Below are 12,325 nucleotides of genomic sequence, written 5' to 3'. Positions count from 1 at the left end.
GCAGTGTAAGGATGGCACGTTCTTCTCATCCCTGCTCATCGTCCGTGTTCTCCGTGGTGTCCCAAACTGAGAGGGCTTTGTCACTGCGACACGGACTCAGCCCTGACCTGTGCAGGCATCGCCAGGGACTGCTGTGAAGCCACATCCTGCTTTTCCATGGACTGCCAAAAGCACCCCTTCCCTCAGCCCTCTGTAGAGCCAGAAAGAACCTGTTTGTCCGTTCCCAATGTGTTCTTGTACTTAAAGGTTGGTGTATATAAACAGAATGTACATACAGTAAACTCATTGTGCTGTAAGGAGAGAGAAAGATTTATTTTCATGTAAGCTATAAAAATTGATACTGACTCCTGAGACACCGCAGTGTCAAGTAAATTAATTTCATGTTGTAGCATGTAAACATGCAGCGAATCCTGTCTCCAGCCTTATCTATTCAAAACTCAGTTTTTTTCCTCCTCTGAATCTCTCACATGCAGTTGTGGAGGAGGGGGAAAGCCAGTGATTGTCCTGGGCGGTCAGAGGTCTGGATAATCCCTCCCTGCTCCCTTGGAGAGTTTTGTTGACAGGTCAGACCTGCCAAGCTGGAATGCCATGGTGTAAATTCCATCTCTTTGGAGCATGGCATGGACTGGGTGACCAGTTCTGTTCCCTTTTCCCAGCTGTAATTTCTTTGTTGATTCAGACAGGGAAAAAAAGCCTTCACAGAAAGCAAGGACATGAACAGGTGTGTTCCCTACCTGAATGTTCATTCCCTTCACATTTGGGAAGGCCATGTCCCACAACAGGTCTTGGAAAAGCACTGGAAGTCACAGGAGCTGCTGCTGTGGAAGGGAGGGCAGGCAGGGAGTTGCTGCATCTGTCCCCTCAACCCTGGTCACCCAAGATTTTGGGCAGCCTGAGGGAACCTGCACAGAAATGGTGCTACCCAGCACATCCCCACTGCTGCACCCTCCCTCTGGAGGCCTCCAAAGGCAGCCCTGCACCTTCATCCCATCACCCCCAGGCTGGGGAAGGGGCTGGATACCCTTCCCAAAGCTCTGGACCCTCTAAGCAAGAGCAGAAGAACAACTTAAGTCCCACCAGGGCTCACCTGAGATGCGGCTTCTCCTGCAGGCAGGCAGTGGCTGTTCCCTCTCCAGAGGGGACAGGAGTGTGACCACTGGATGTGCTGCACCCACAGCCCTGGGCTCCAGACCCTGCTCCAAGGCCCTGTCTGGGTGTCCCACGGCAGCTCCAAGCCTGCAGCACCCAGAGGTGACCTCTTGTCCCTCCTCTCCCTCGGGTGCTGGTGAGCCGCAGGTGCAGTCACCATCCCTGAGGCCATCCCACCCCTCACACCGCCGGGATTGGGAACCTGACTCCTTTGGGATTGGGAACTCCCCAGGCGTGGCTGACAGTGAACCTGTGGCCCCAGGAAACAGCTCAGGAAAGCACTTTAATGCTTTAAAGCTTTTGCAACAACCACTCGCATTTCCAGCGCTCCCGGGGCTGTTCCCAGCAGTATTCATGGATCACTGGCAGGAATTATATTTTTTGTAAGGTTATCTTTGGAAATGTGTTATTTTTATAGATGTGGTTTTGTTTTAGATGTTTTGGGTTTGTTTTTTTGGGTTTTTTTTTGTAACACAATAAAAGCACATGTGGGAATTGCTGCATCTGGCAATTAAAACTGGACAGAAAGTGACCTGCTAACCCAGAGTAAACCTTCACCTGTAGGACCTCAGAGGGCCTGAAGCTGCTGAAACCAAAAAGAAACCCACCAGTGAGTACTAAACTGCTACAGTGAGTACAGAGAGGCAAAAGACAGCTTCTGGATACATAAAACTCTTTTTTTTCCCTCAATAAATGGCTAAAAAATAGTGAATAAAATGTAGAACAAGCATTAAGAGCTTGAAAAATTACAGTTAAAAACAATTTCCCAAAGAGAACACAAATGTCACCACTACTTCTAGTTTTAGGAGTATATATTCCATAGGTAGGAATTGGAAATTGATTGAACTAAAGGTTCTTGCAAGAAGTTTATGAACTAACACCCTGAAATGGAAGAAAGCAAGAATGTTGTTGTAACTCAATAAAAATACAATAAAAAAAGCTTTCAAAGATCTTGAAAACTGGCATGTGACAGCCAGACAGGCACAGTCAGAGCCACACACCTGCAGAGAGCTCCACGCATGACAAAGGTCCAAAGCTCCTGTCAGAGTCACCGACTGGCCTGTGGCTCTGCCTTCTGCTGGGGTCTGTGTCCCAAACAGGATCATGGAATCCTAGACTGGTTTGGGTCGGAAGGAACCTTAAAGCTCATCCAGTTCCACCCCCTGCCATGCCCAGGGACACCTTCCACTATCCCAGGTTGCTCCAAGCCCTGTCCAACCTGGCCTTGGTCACTTCCAGGGATGAAGCAACCAGGGAAATCCATTCCAGCCCCTCACCACCCTCAAAGGGAAGAATTTCTTCCATATATCCAATCCAAACATACTCACAGACCAGATGCTCCTGTATTTTTTTGAGCATTATGTCACACTGGGAAGGCAACCTGCTTGTGACTTCTCCTCCAGGCAGGCAGTGGCTGTTCCCTCTCCAAGGGGAGACTTCTCCCTCATCCCAGCTTTTTGTGGTCCTACACCACCCTGCCTGGCCCAAGGAGCATTTCACTCTTCTCCTGGGAAAACAGAGCTCCGTGGCCAGCAGCACTCTCCAGGAGGAAAAGCCACCTGGACGAAACCACGTGGAATGTCTTACAGGCTCTGGCTGACGTGGTGGGAATCCTGCACCGCCCCAGCACCGAGTGCTCCGGGTTCCCAAGTGCCTCTGTCTGCTGGGCATTCCCAGTGAGAGCATCAAAACCTCCATCCAGGCCTATGTTGAGGCCACTAGGTGGGAATTCCTCCCCGTGTCCCAGCTGAGGGGTTGTCACACGACCTCAGCCTTGACTCTGGCCGGATCCGTGGCACCGCTGCGCAAGTCCACGGCAGATCCCTTCCTCCAGGACTGCTCGGCCGCTGCAGCGACCTGGATTGTCCAGAGGAGCTGCTCCTTGGTGACCACGGGGGGCTCCTGGCCTGTGGGACAAGAACGAAATGCTGCACGGAACCCACGGTCCCCTGTGAGCACAGATCCCACCACAGCAGCTCCTGGCACTGTGGATTTAAAACACTTCAGCCCCCTCCTCCTGCCCTGTCAGTGCAGCCACGACAACTGAAATACTGGTGAACAAAAATCTCTTGGACTAGACCAGTTTTAAGGTCTCTCCCTACCCAACCCCATCCATGATTCTGTGATTTTTATCCCTTCTGGGCAGCTAGGACTCTGGCTGAGGATCTCTTGGCTGTCACAAACAGCTGCTTTCATCACAAAGGACACTGAGGTCCAAGGCAATTTCCCCTCCCAACTCTCACTTCTTCCCAGCACATAGTTTCAGATCATCATCCCACCCATCTCCATGACCTGACAGTGCATATCCCAACAAAGCCAATCCAAAGCAACACCAGCCATCAATTTAAGCCTTGTCCCACCTTTCAGGGTTCTCAGGAAGTGTCGGAAGAGCTCCCTGTGTGCATCTCTGTAGCGCTCAGCTTGGGTTTGGGGACAGATGGACACAGAAGTCCCGTGCTCTGTGATGCCCAGGGGGTTCTGGTTGTCCACCCTTAATGTTCCTTGAGACCCGTGAACCTGAGGGAAGGAGCAAAACAGGGAAGAAAGAACATTTTTAAGTTATCACACTTTTGATCTCGCACACGTGGCCAGGTTAGAAAAGCCCTGGTGTGTAAAACCAAGACAAAAATAGGTTCTGAAATGAGGAGTCCCACCTGCCCCTGCCCTGGATGGCTCAGACACGACAGAAACACCAGGGATGTGCTGTAGTACAGTGTGATACCACCTGTGTGATACCTCACCTGAGCAAAGCCCCTTTTCTAAGTGTTTAACACAAATTCCTTCCCAAGACCAGCCCCCACAGCTGTAATTATTCACGACTGTAGGCATTTACACTTTTCTTCTCCTTTAATATGCTGAACTCCTGACACACAGCTGAAACCACCCTGGAAAGGACAAAGGAAATCTGCACAATTTCAGCGTTGGGAGGGCTGACACCAGCTCCTGCTATGATTCATGCAGCTCCTAACACCACAGAATGCATGGAACAGAGGGAAAATTTGGGTGAGAAAAGAGAAAGTGGATTGTAGATTGAAAAAGGACAAGAAGCCACTGCTGCTGAGGCAACAGCCCAACAACCAGAGGTGGCACTCAGAGCCCTGCTCTGGGTGACAAGGTGGGGATTGGTCACAGGTTGGATTTGATGATCCTGGAGGTCTTTTCTAACCTCAGCGATTCTGTCATAGATGGGTTTTGGGAAACGTGCTGCAGGCACACTCTGAGGGGAGAACTTGTGCAGGGCTGTGGAGTCAAAACAGACTGGACTGAGCATCAGGACCCCACCTCCAGCCGCTGGTCACAGCTCCTGGTGCAGTGCTGGCTGACATCCAGAGTGACAATGGCTCCGCTGGGGAACTTCATGCTGATGGCGACCGTGTCCACGTCCCTCAGGCAGCCCATGTCTGGGGACAAAACAGGCCTGGCTCACCCCAGGAACAGCACACCAGCACATTCCACAGCTACAAACTGCTCTTCTTCCTTCAGGAGGTGACACTGGCTTCGTAACACCTTCCCACAGGACGCACTGGTGACAGCACTCCAGCTGCTTTCACCAGCATTCCTGGCGAACACGGGCAGCTCTGCAGGAACACACAGCCCCAGGCCCAACTCCACCTTCCCAGCCTGCAGCTCTCCCTAACAAAGGCATTCACCTCTGCTTCCAGGATCAGGCAACTTGCAGCACATTGCAGAGGGTATAGAACCCTCCTGGAAGGCTCTTGTTTGCTGCTTTTCAGTGCTGTGCCATGGAGGAGAGCATTGCATCCTGCCCCTCCTCACCCCAGCCAGCCAAGCTTGGCAGCTGCTGCAATTACCTGAATTAAAACTCTGCATTTCCATTTCAAAAATGGCAGCTTCCACCTTTTATGGATCGTTTAAATGAGTGTGGTAACCCAGAGCGTGCCTGTCAGCCCGACACAACCCAGAGCAAACACACAGCTTTGTGCTGGGATCCACAGGGAAGGGCCAGAAAAAGCAGAGAATGAACATTTCATTGACATTCTTGTGAGCTCAGAGCTTTGCTCGGTGTTTTCTGCACTCTGGTTCCACACCTGGTGTCCTGCAGAGTAACGTTCAATGATAACTCCACAGCAACTGCTTCACATCAGCAGGAAATTCACCACATTCAGACATCCTTGCCAAATACCCCCAAGGAACCTGTTTCACCAGCCTGTTTTTACAACTGCTCCATGATGGAACAGTGCTCGTGGCTACCATGCTCTCATTCTCTCTTTCTTCCCAGTTTTACCACTGAGGTCCAGAGCTACCCAATAAACCATCAAAAGACTCATTCCTACCTGCACAGAAGGCATGGCCCAGGGAAAATATTGTATCTGGCACACTCTCTCCCAACAACAAACTGATAATATCTATGTCATGCACGGCAGCGTTGTAAAAAATTCCACCTGGAAGAACCAAAACTGCAAGTTAAAGTCTCCACATTGAAACCCACAGTCAATGTACATTTCTGAATTGCAACAGAGACGGTATAAAAAGCCCCCACAGTGAAGGAACTAATACTAAAAGGACAAAAAATAAATGCACAGCAATGAAGTTTGGTAAAGAAAACACTCCTCAAAAAAGCCCCATGGATCTTAAGGCTACACAAACTCAGGGGAATTCCCACAGAACACACAGCAAGAGACATTTCCAGGCTGGGTTAGACAGGGCTTGGAGCAACCTAGTCTGGTGGAAGGTGTCTCTGCCCATTGCAGCAGGTGGAACAGATGAGCTTTCAAGTCCTTTCCCACCCAAGTGTCTCCAGTTCAAGCCCAGACTCTTCAGCAGGAACCTGCTGGGTACCTGAGGCTTTCAGGAGGCTCAGAGAGGCTGCTGGATAGAGGCTGCTGATGGTGGATATCCGGTGGATCCTGCCCAGCACCTGGCTGTCCCGCACCTTCCTGTACAAGAACTGCAGGGCTGGGTCAAAGCGCCTTGCAAGGGAAACAAGGAATGAGGTGAAACCAAGCTGATTTGAGGACAAAGTCAGGAAAGACTGAGGAATCAGTGCTGCTTCCAGACATGTGGTTTTATCAAGAATAAATCAGAGGAAAACTGCTGATCTTACTTGTAGAACCCGCACACGAGTGGCCTCCCACACCTGTCGGCCTCATCGAAACAGGCTTCTGCTGCCTGCCTGTCCATGCTGGGCAGCCCCTCGCAGAACACACCTTTACCTGTGCAAAACAGGACACATGTGGGCCTCAGGGGAGACACAGCTGCACAAAACACCTCCATCTTGCAGTAATGTACACAGCTCGTCACGTTTCTGGTTTTTGATGGCATTTACTCCCTTCTGCCTGCCCGCTGTGGTTCCAGCTGTCCCAGACCCCAGGAGCAGGACTGTTTGGTGACAGCTTTTCTGCGAGTCCTGGTAGGATTTTAGGATGAGATACTGCCCAGTCATACTGGGATCATCACAGGACAAACCCCACTGGTGTCCAGCCATTAACACCAGCAATGATCTCCGTCACTTTAATTACACAATTAGAGAGTCTGCACAGCTCCAGGGCTGCTGCTGAAACACAAACACGCTCACAGGTGCACATCAACTGGCACAGGGAAGAGCTGAACGTGCAGCTGCTCCTCTTACCTGCTCGTAAAGCATCTCTTATCATCTCAGGGGCTTCATCAGGTGGGGAACAAATAATGGCTCCAGAGACCCTGCAGGAATCAAGAGAGATCTTCAGTGAGGATGAGGTTTGCACTAGATTGAACAATGCTCAAAAGCTCCTTTTGGTTACACTTAAAAAAGCCTAACTGCTCGGGAAGAGCCAGTTGGGTTATTAAAGGAACTTGGTGTCTGCTTCAAGGATGAAATATTGAGTGACACACATAGGTTAAAATCACAAGTGGCATGTAAGAATTGCAGTGCTTTTCCTGCATCTTAAAGGAGGAAGTCTTTTAAAGGTGTCAGTTAACACACACAGAAATCCAAACTAATCATGTGGTAGAGTTGCTGAACAAGTGATCAATGCAATTCTTTACTTTCTAGTATCAAATCAGTCTTTCCTAAATGCTCTGCCTTTTGCTCCTGCAGTATTTAAAACACAAATTTTAGGCCTGACTGGAACAACATCACTGATGTTACAATTGTTCAGCTCAACTGTAAAGCAAAATGCCACACTCCTCCCTATTTACACCAACCCTCACTTATCTCTGAGAGTTCCAAGAGCCACCAAACTCAGCCAACTGCTCTGAGACAGGAAAACTGGCAGGCAGCAGGGAAGGTGTTGTTTTCTGGGAATGGAGGAAAATGGGGTTTTCTATATTTCTTAACAAAACTGCCTGTAACTAAACACCTCCAAGTTTCCATTAATCTGGGTATGTGAGTTAAGCTTCTCAGAGACTCTTGAAGGACCCGTGGGTAGGTGACAAAAGGGCCCCTCACTCCCACACGTGTGGCCAGAGGCGCAGTCTGGGACCGCTACAGTTTTCCAGAGGGGGAGGCAAGACTTGCATGGAACCCCCCGCCCGAGCAGAGCCACGCACGGGAGCTCGTGGCCGCCAGTACCGCGGATCGCCGAGCGCGACGGCGGCGTCCTGCTGCCGCAGCGCCCTGGGGCCAGCCGGCAGCTCGGCGCCGAAGGCACGTTCCACCTCCTCCGGCCGATCCTCCACCACGTACAGCAGGCAGCAGCTCGTTTCCTCCGCCAGGCTTTGCAACAAGGCTTTGCTCACGAGCCCCGCGCCGAAGAGCACGAGGCCGACGCTGCTGCCGCCGTGACGTGAGGCGGGTGCCGGGCTGTTGGAGGCATCAGGTGCGGCCCCACTTTGGCCAAGAGGTGCCATCCTGGTGTGGAAAGTGGCCACTGGTGAGGGGTGGCTGGCGGAGGTGGAGGGCGTTGGGTCGTCCCTGTGTGCGGCGGTGATGGGGTGGTGGGGAACCAGCAGCTTGTGGTAGGAGGGCGGCGAGGGGACCATGCTGTAGCCAGTGCTGGATCCGGTGGTGATGATGAAGGAGGGATGGGAGAGCAGGGAGGGCACGTCGAGCGGCAGGGGCAGACTCAGGCTCAGGCTGGAGTCAGGACCTGCAGAGCTGAGGAGACAGAGATCAGAAAATATCCTGAGCTGGAAGAGACCCACAAGGATCACTGAACCCATCTCCTGCATAAGAACACCCCAAGAACACCAGGGCATTGTCTAAACGCTTTTTGAATGGGGTCAGGTGAGACAGAGAATTAAAGAATTATTAAGGTTCAACAAAACCTCCAAGATCATCAGGGCCAACCTTTGACTGATCACCTCCTTGTCAACTAAACCACAGCACTAAGTGCCTCCCACAGCTCCCTCAGCCACTCCTCGTAGGACTGACTCCCCAGACCCTTCCCCATCTCCGTGCCCTTCTCTGGACACGCTCCAGCCCCTCAATGTTTCTTTTGTAGTGAAGGACAGAAGGCACTCGAGGGGCCTCAGCAGTGCCCAGCACAGGGGGATGGGCACTGCCCTGATCCTGCTGGAGACACTGTTTTGGGGTCGGGTGAGGCAGAGATGGGGCGGGTGAGGCAGAGATGAGGCGAGTGAGGCAGGGATGGGGCGGGTGAGGCAGGGATGAGGCGAGTGAGGCAGAGATGAGGCGGGTGAGGCAGGGATGGGGCGGGTGAGGCAGGGATGGGGCGGGTGAGGCAGGGATGGGGCGGGTGAGGCAGGGATGGGGCGGGTGAGGCAGGGATGGGGCGGGTGAGGCAGAGATGAGGCGGGTGAGGCAGGGAAGGGCCGGCTGAGCCCGAGCAGGGGTCGGTCGGGTGAGGCAGAGATGGGGCGGGTGAGGCAGGGAAGGGCCGGCCGAGCCCGAGCAGGGGTCGGTCGGGTGAGGCAGAGATGGGGCGGGTGAGGCAGGGAAGGGCCGGCCGAGCCCGAGCAGCGGTCGGTCGGGTGAGGCAGAGATGGGGCGGGTGAGGCAGGGAAGGGCCGGCCGAGCCCGAGCAGCGGTCGGTGCCTCACCGGAGCCCCGGGGCGCGCAGCCCGAGCTGCCGGAGCAGGCGGCGGTTGCGGCAGTGGCGGCCCGAGCTGAGGTGCTCCAGGATGCGGTCGCGGCGCACCCTCAGGGGCAGCTGGCACGGCGTGCAGAACAGCGTCTCCACAGCGCCGGCCGGGCCCGGCGCGCTCGGCCCCGCCGGCTCCCGCCGCACCGACAGCTCCGAGAACTCGGCCGCGTAGTCGTGCAGCGTCTTCCTCCTCCGCCCCATGGCCCGGCCCCGCTGACTCGGAAGCGGAAGGCCCCCCCGCCTCACGCCGTTGCCCGGCAGCGGCCCCGCTCCGAGCCCCGCGGTGCCGGAGAGGCCCCGGGCCCCCCGGCCCAGCGATGGAAGCCGATGGCGGCTCGCAGGGACCAGCGCTCACCGAAGCCGTGGGACAGCTCCGGGAGGAGCTGCGGAAAGCCAAGGATGACCACAAGATGGCCATAGGTACCGCGGGAGGTGCCCAGCACACACCTTTACCTGCCTAGGTCTCATTCAATTCGGCTCCTTTGACCTTGAGAACATCACAGGGTGCTGCTCACACAGCGAGGCTGAAAAGCCGCTTCTTTTGAAAACACTTTCTTTCTCCCTTTGGAAGTGAAGAACATGAGGACACCCAGCAGAGAAAGCCCCGATCAGAGTCCTGGGGCGCGCAGTGGCAGAGCGGGGCTCGAGGTGCCCACTGCCCGTGTGCTCAGAGCAGCACAAAGCACACAGGGTCCGGTGGTTTAACACACATGGAGTCACAGAATGGTTTGGGTTGGAGGGAACTTAAAGCTCACTCAGTTCCACTCCCTGCAATGGACAGGGACACCTTCCACTAGCCCAGGTGGCTACAAGCCATGTCCAGCCTGGCCTTGGACACTGCCAGGGATCCAGGGGCAGCCACAGCTTCTCTGGGCAACCTGTGCCAGGGCCTCCCCACCCTCACAGGGAAGAATTTTTTCCTAATATCCAATCTAACCCTGCTCCTTATCAATGTGAAGCCATTCCCCCTTGTCCTGTCAGTCCAGGCCCTTGTAAACAGTCTCTTTCCATCTTTCTTGTCGGCTCCTTGTGGTACTGGAAGGCCACAATTAGGTCACCCTGAAGTGAAACCACCTTTTCTTCTCCAGGCTGTACAAACCCACATCCCAGCAAAGCATCACAAACCACATTATCACCCAGCATCACTGTGGCTGCAGCATTAACGTGACCCAAGTCTGTTCCCACAGTGGCTTTGCTTATGCTCACCTGCAAAAAGCAGCCACAGTGCGTTCAGCAGGGATTTGCTTTACTAAGAGTACTCCCACTTTACAGGTGCCATCTCTTCCTTGCAAAGACAGATGGAGATCCAAGAATCCAAGCTTCGGAGAATCAGATCTGAAAAGGAACTGCTCCAGAAGCAGCTCAGAGAGCAAGAAGTCCAGCTCCAAGCTGTGTCTGACAAGGTGGCTGTGGCTGGCAGGAAAGCTGGCAGCTGGGAATTTAGGATTTTTGCAACAGTTCCCTCTCTCATAGGCAGGAGGGGCACCTGTAGCTGCGAAACTGAAGTGTAAAATATTCTCCTTCCAGTTTTGCAGCCTGACAGAAGAACAGAAGCAGGAAGAAAGGATGGTGATGATGGAGGAGGAGAACCACAACCTTCAACAGGTGAATTTGTGCAAAGCCTCTACAGAAAACTCTGGTATTTGCTGCTTCATTGGGCTGGGAGAGTTTGCCATATAAAACCCCTAGTCAATCCAAGTAGTTTTAGAGAAAACACCAAGTAATAACAGCTACCAGTACTGGTGAGGTTGTTAGTCCGTAGATTCTGCCCAGGAAGCATTTGGACTAAATACTGGGAAGATGAGGCCAAAACTGCTTCCATCCCGACAGTAACAGCTGGATTTCTGTATCTCAGGTTGTTATGGAACAGGAGTCCCAGCTGGCTGAGCAGAACAAGCTGATCAGTGAGTTACAGGAGACCATCAGCCAGCTGCGGGCCGAGGTTGTGACCACCCGCCTCCACCTCCTGGAGCAGAAACAGGCCAAGAAGGAGATCCAGAGCCAGGCTGAGGCACTGCAGCTCAAGGAACTGCAAACCAGAGTGGCACTGGAACGCATCAGCACCAAGGTAAGCGTGGCCTCTTCCACCTCAGAGCCCTGTCTCCCTCTTGGGACACACTTGGGAATCTCAGTCCATTTGTTCCCCAGTTGCTTGCTTATAAAGCAAACAAGCCTCAAATACCAGAAACCTTTGAGAAACTTGAGTTCAGATCAGATACATCACCAGATTTCCAATAACGTACCAGACTCGAGGTAACAAGAACCTTAAAGTCATCTCCCTGCAGGCAGATGTACCTGGGGAAGAGCCTTGGCCCACCTAGACCCACATAATTACCACAGCACTTTCAGTGAAGCCCAAACTGCCTGTAATTTCACATAGACACTTTCCATCTCATCGTTCACCAATCCTTTGCCCAAGAGACTGACAGTGCAGTCTCTGTAAATCCATGCAAATGCCAAGGGAATTGCACAAAAAGACTAAACACACCTGCTCTCCTCTTTTATCCAAAGTTTGAAAGGTATCGAAGCAAAATAATCCAGGCTACGTTCAGCATGGAGGGCATCCAGGACCCCCCGGGCGAGCTCACGGACGACCAGGTGCTGGAGGCAATGCAGGTACGTGGCTCTTCCAAACAGCTTCCAGCAGACAGGAAAGGACTGCTGAGGTAAGAGAACGCTTTGCAGTGGTGCTCTCAGCCTTCCCACTTCTTTACATATCGCTGATTTTCAGAAAATCTTTAACGAGCGGACGGAGTTCCAGCAGATGCTGAAGAACAAGGGTAGCAGGGTGTCCCGGGTCAGCTGCGACAGCCACACGGCCTCACCTAGCACAGCAAGGAGAAAGTACTCTTCCAAGATAGAAAAGCCACCCTGATGGCTGAGCCAGAACCCACCACCAGCCTCAGGCTCTGGGTTCTCGGCTCTGAGCTGGTGACTTAACAACAAATTAAACTCATTTTACTGACACCAGGTTCTGTGGGAGTGTCTGATTCAATTGTTTCAGCCGACTCAGAGCACAAGTCACTTTAAGTCCTTCGTCTGTAGTAACACTTGACTGCCCAGAGAAGCCTGAAGCACAAGGATTGCTTGGCTATAAGCAGCTGGGAAGTGTGAAATTCCCATTTTTCCTTTGGGAAGTTTCTAAGTGACACAACTGAACGTCCACCAATGCCAAAACGAGCGACAGTGCC

The 12,325-nt window shown here is 52.9% G+C and overlaps 2 protein-coding genes across 5 annotated transcripts; one reads left to right on the top strand and one right to left on the bottom strand.

Moving 5' to 3' along the window:
* Nucleotides 1-230: 230 nt before the first annotated feature.
* On the bottom strand, nucleotides 231-9,397 carry LOC138121534 (myo-inositol 2-dehydrogenase-like). 4 transcript variants are annotated; one of them, XR_011156209.1, is made up of 10 exons: nucleotides 9,091-9,397; nucleotides 7,661-8,185; nucleotides 6,740-6,810; nucleotides 6,215-6,323; nucleotides 5,950-6,080; nucleotides 5,445-5,552; nucleotides 4,432-4,550; nucleotides 3,510-3,666; nucleotides 735-3,056; nucleotides 231-290 (listed from the first exon to the last, which is right to left on the bottom strand). XR_011156209.1 is itself a non-coding variant. In XM_069035147.1 (9 exons), the coding sequence occupies exons 1-9, from the start codon at nucleotides 9,333-9,335 to the stop codon at nucleotides 2,908-2,910; spliced, it is 1,614 nt and encodes a 537-aa protein (XP_068891248.1). In that variant the 5' UTR covers nucleotides 9,336-9,397; the 3' UTR covers nucleotides 308-2,907. The 4 variants fall into 4 exon arrangements, 2 of the variants coding, with proteins under 2 accessions (XP_068891248.1, XP_068891249.1); XR_011156211.1 differs by lacking the exon at nucleotides 231-290 and having other exon boundaries at nucleotides 308-2,031; nucleotides 2,151-3,056; XM_069035147.1 differs by lacking the exon at nucleotides 231-290 and having other exon boundaries at nucleotides 308-3,056.
* On the top strand, nucleotides 9,384-12,233 carry CCDC27 (coiled-coil domain containing 27). Its single transcript, XM_069035150.1, has 6 exons — nucleotides 9,384-9,554; nucleotides 10,407-10,537; nucleotides 10,662-10,739; nucleotides 10,990-11,202; nucleotides 11,646-11,750; nucleotides 11,866-12,233. Exons 1-6 carry the CDS (start codon nucleotides 9,452-9,454, stop codon nucleotides 12,007-12,009), a joined length of 774 nt encoding a protein of 257 aa, XP_068891251.1. The 5' UTR covers nucleotides 9,384-9,451; the 3' UTR covers nucleotides 12,010-12,233.
* Nucleotides 12,234-12,325: the final 92 nt, after the last annotated feature.

Source organism: Aphelocoma coerulescens, chromosome 21 (genome assembly GCF_041296385.1).
Source record: "Aphelocoma coerulescens isolate FSJ_1873_10779 chromosome 21, UR_Acoe_1.0, whole genome shotgun sequence".
NCBI lineage: Eukaryota > Metazoa > Chordata > Aves > Passeriformes > Corvidae > Aphelocoma > Aphelocoma coerulescens.
Note: the sequence above shows the minus strand (reverse complement) of the source record. Positions and strands in the feature narration are given on the sequence as shown.

What these genes read in the sequence shown, in the direction of transcription:
- LOC138121534 (XM_069035147.1), bottom strand. Translation starts at nt 9,335, where the DNA reads ATGGGGCGGAGGAGGAAGACGCTGCACGACTACGCGGCCGAGTTCTCG. An exon ending in CTGCGCGCCCCGGGGCTCCG is followed by an intron (nt 8,186 to 9,090) that starts GTGAGGCACCGA and finishes CTGTCTCCTCAG; the next exon opens with CTCTGCAGGTCCTGACTCCA. An exon ending in CTCGTGTGCGGGTTCTACAA is followed by an intron (nt 6,081 to 6,214) that starts GTAAGATCAGCA and finishes TTCCCTTGCAAG; the next exon opens with GCGCTTTGACCCAGCCCTGC.
- CCDC27 (XM_069035150.1), top strand. Translation starts at nt 9,452, where the DNA reads ATGGAAGCCGATGGCGGCTCGCAGGGACCAGCGCTCACCGAAGCCGTG. An exon ending in TCCAAGCTGTGTCTGACAAG is followed by an intron (nt 10,538 to 10,661) that starts GTGGCTGTGGCT and finishes TTCTCCTTCCAG; the next exon opens with TTTTGCAGCCTGACAGAAGA. An exon ending in AGGTGCTGGAGGCAATGCAG is followed by an intron (nt 11,751 to 11,865) that starts GTACGTGGCTCT and finishes GCTGATTTTCAG; the next exon opens with AAAATCTTTAACGAGCGGAC.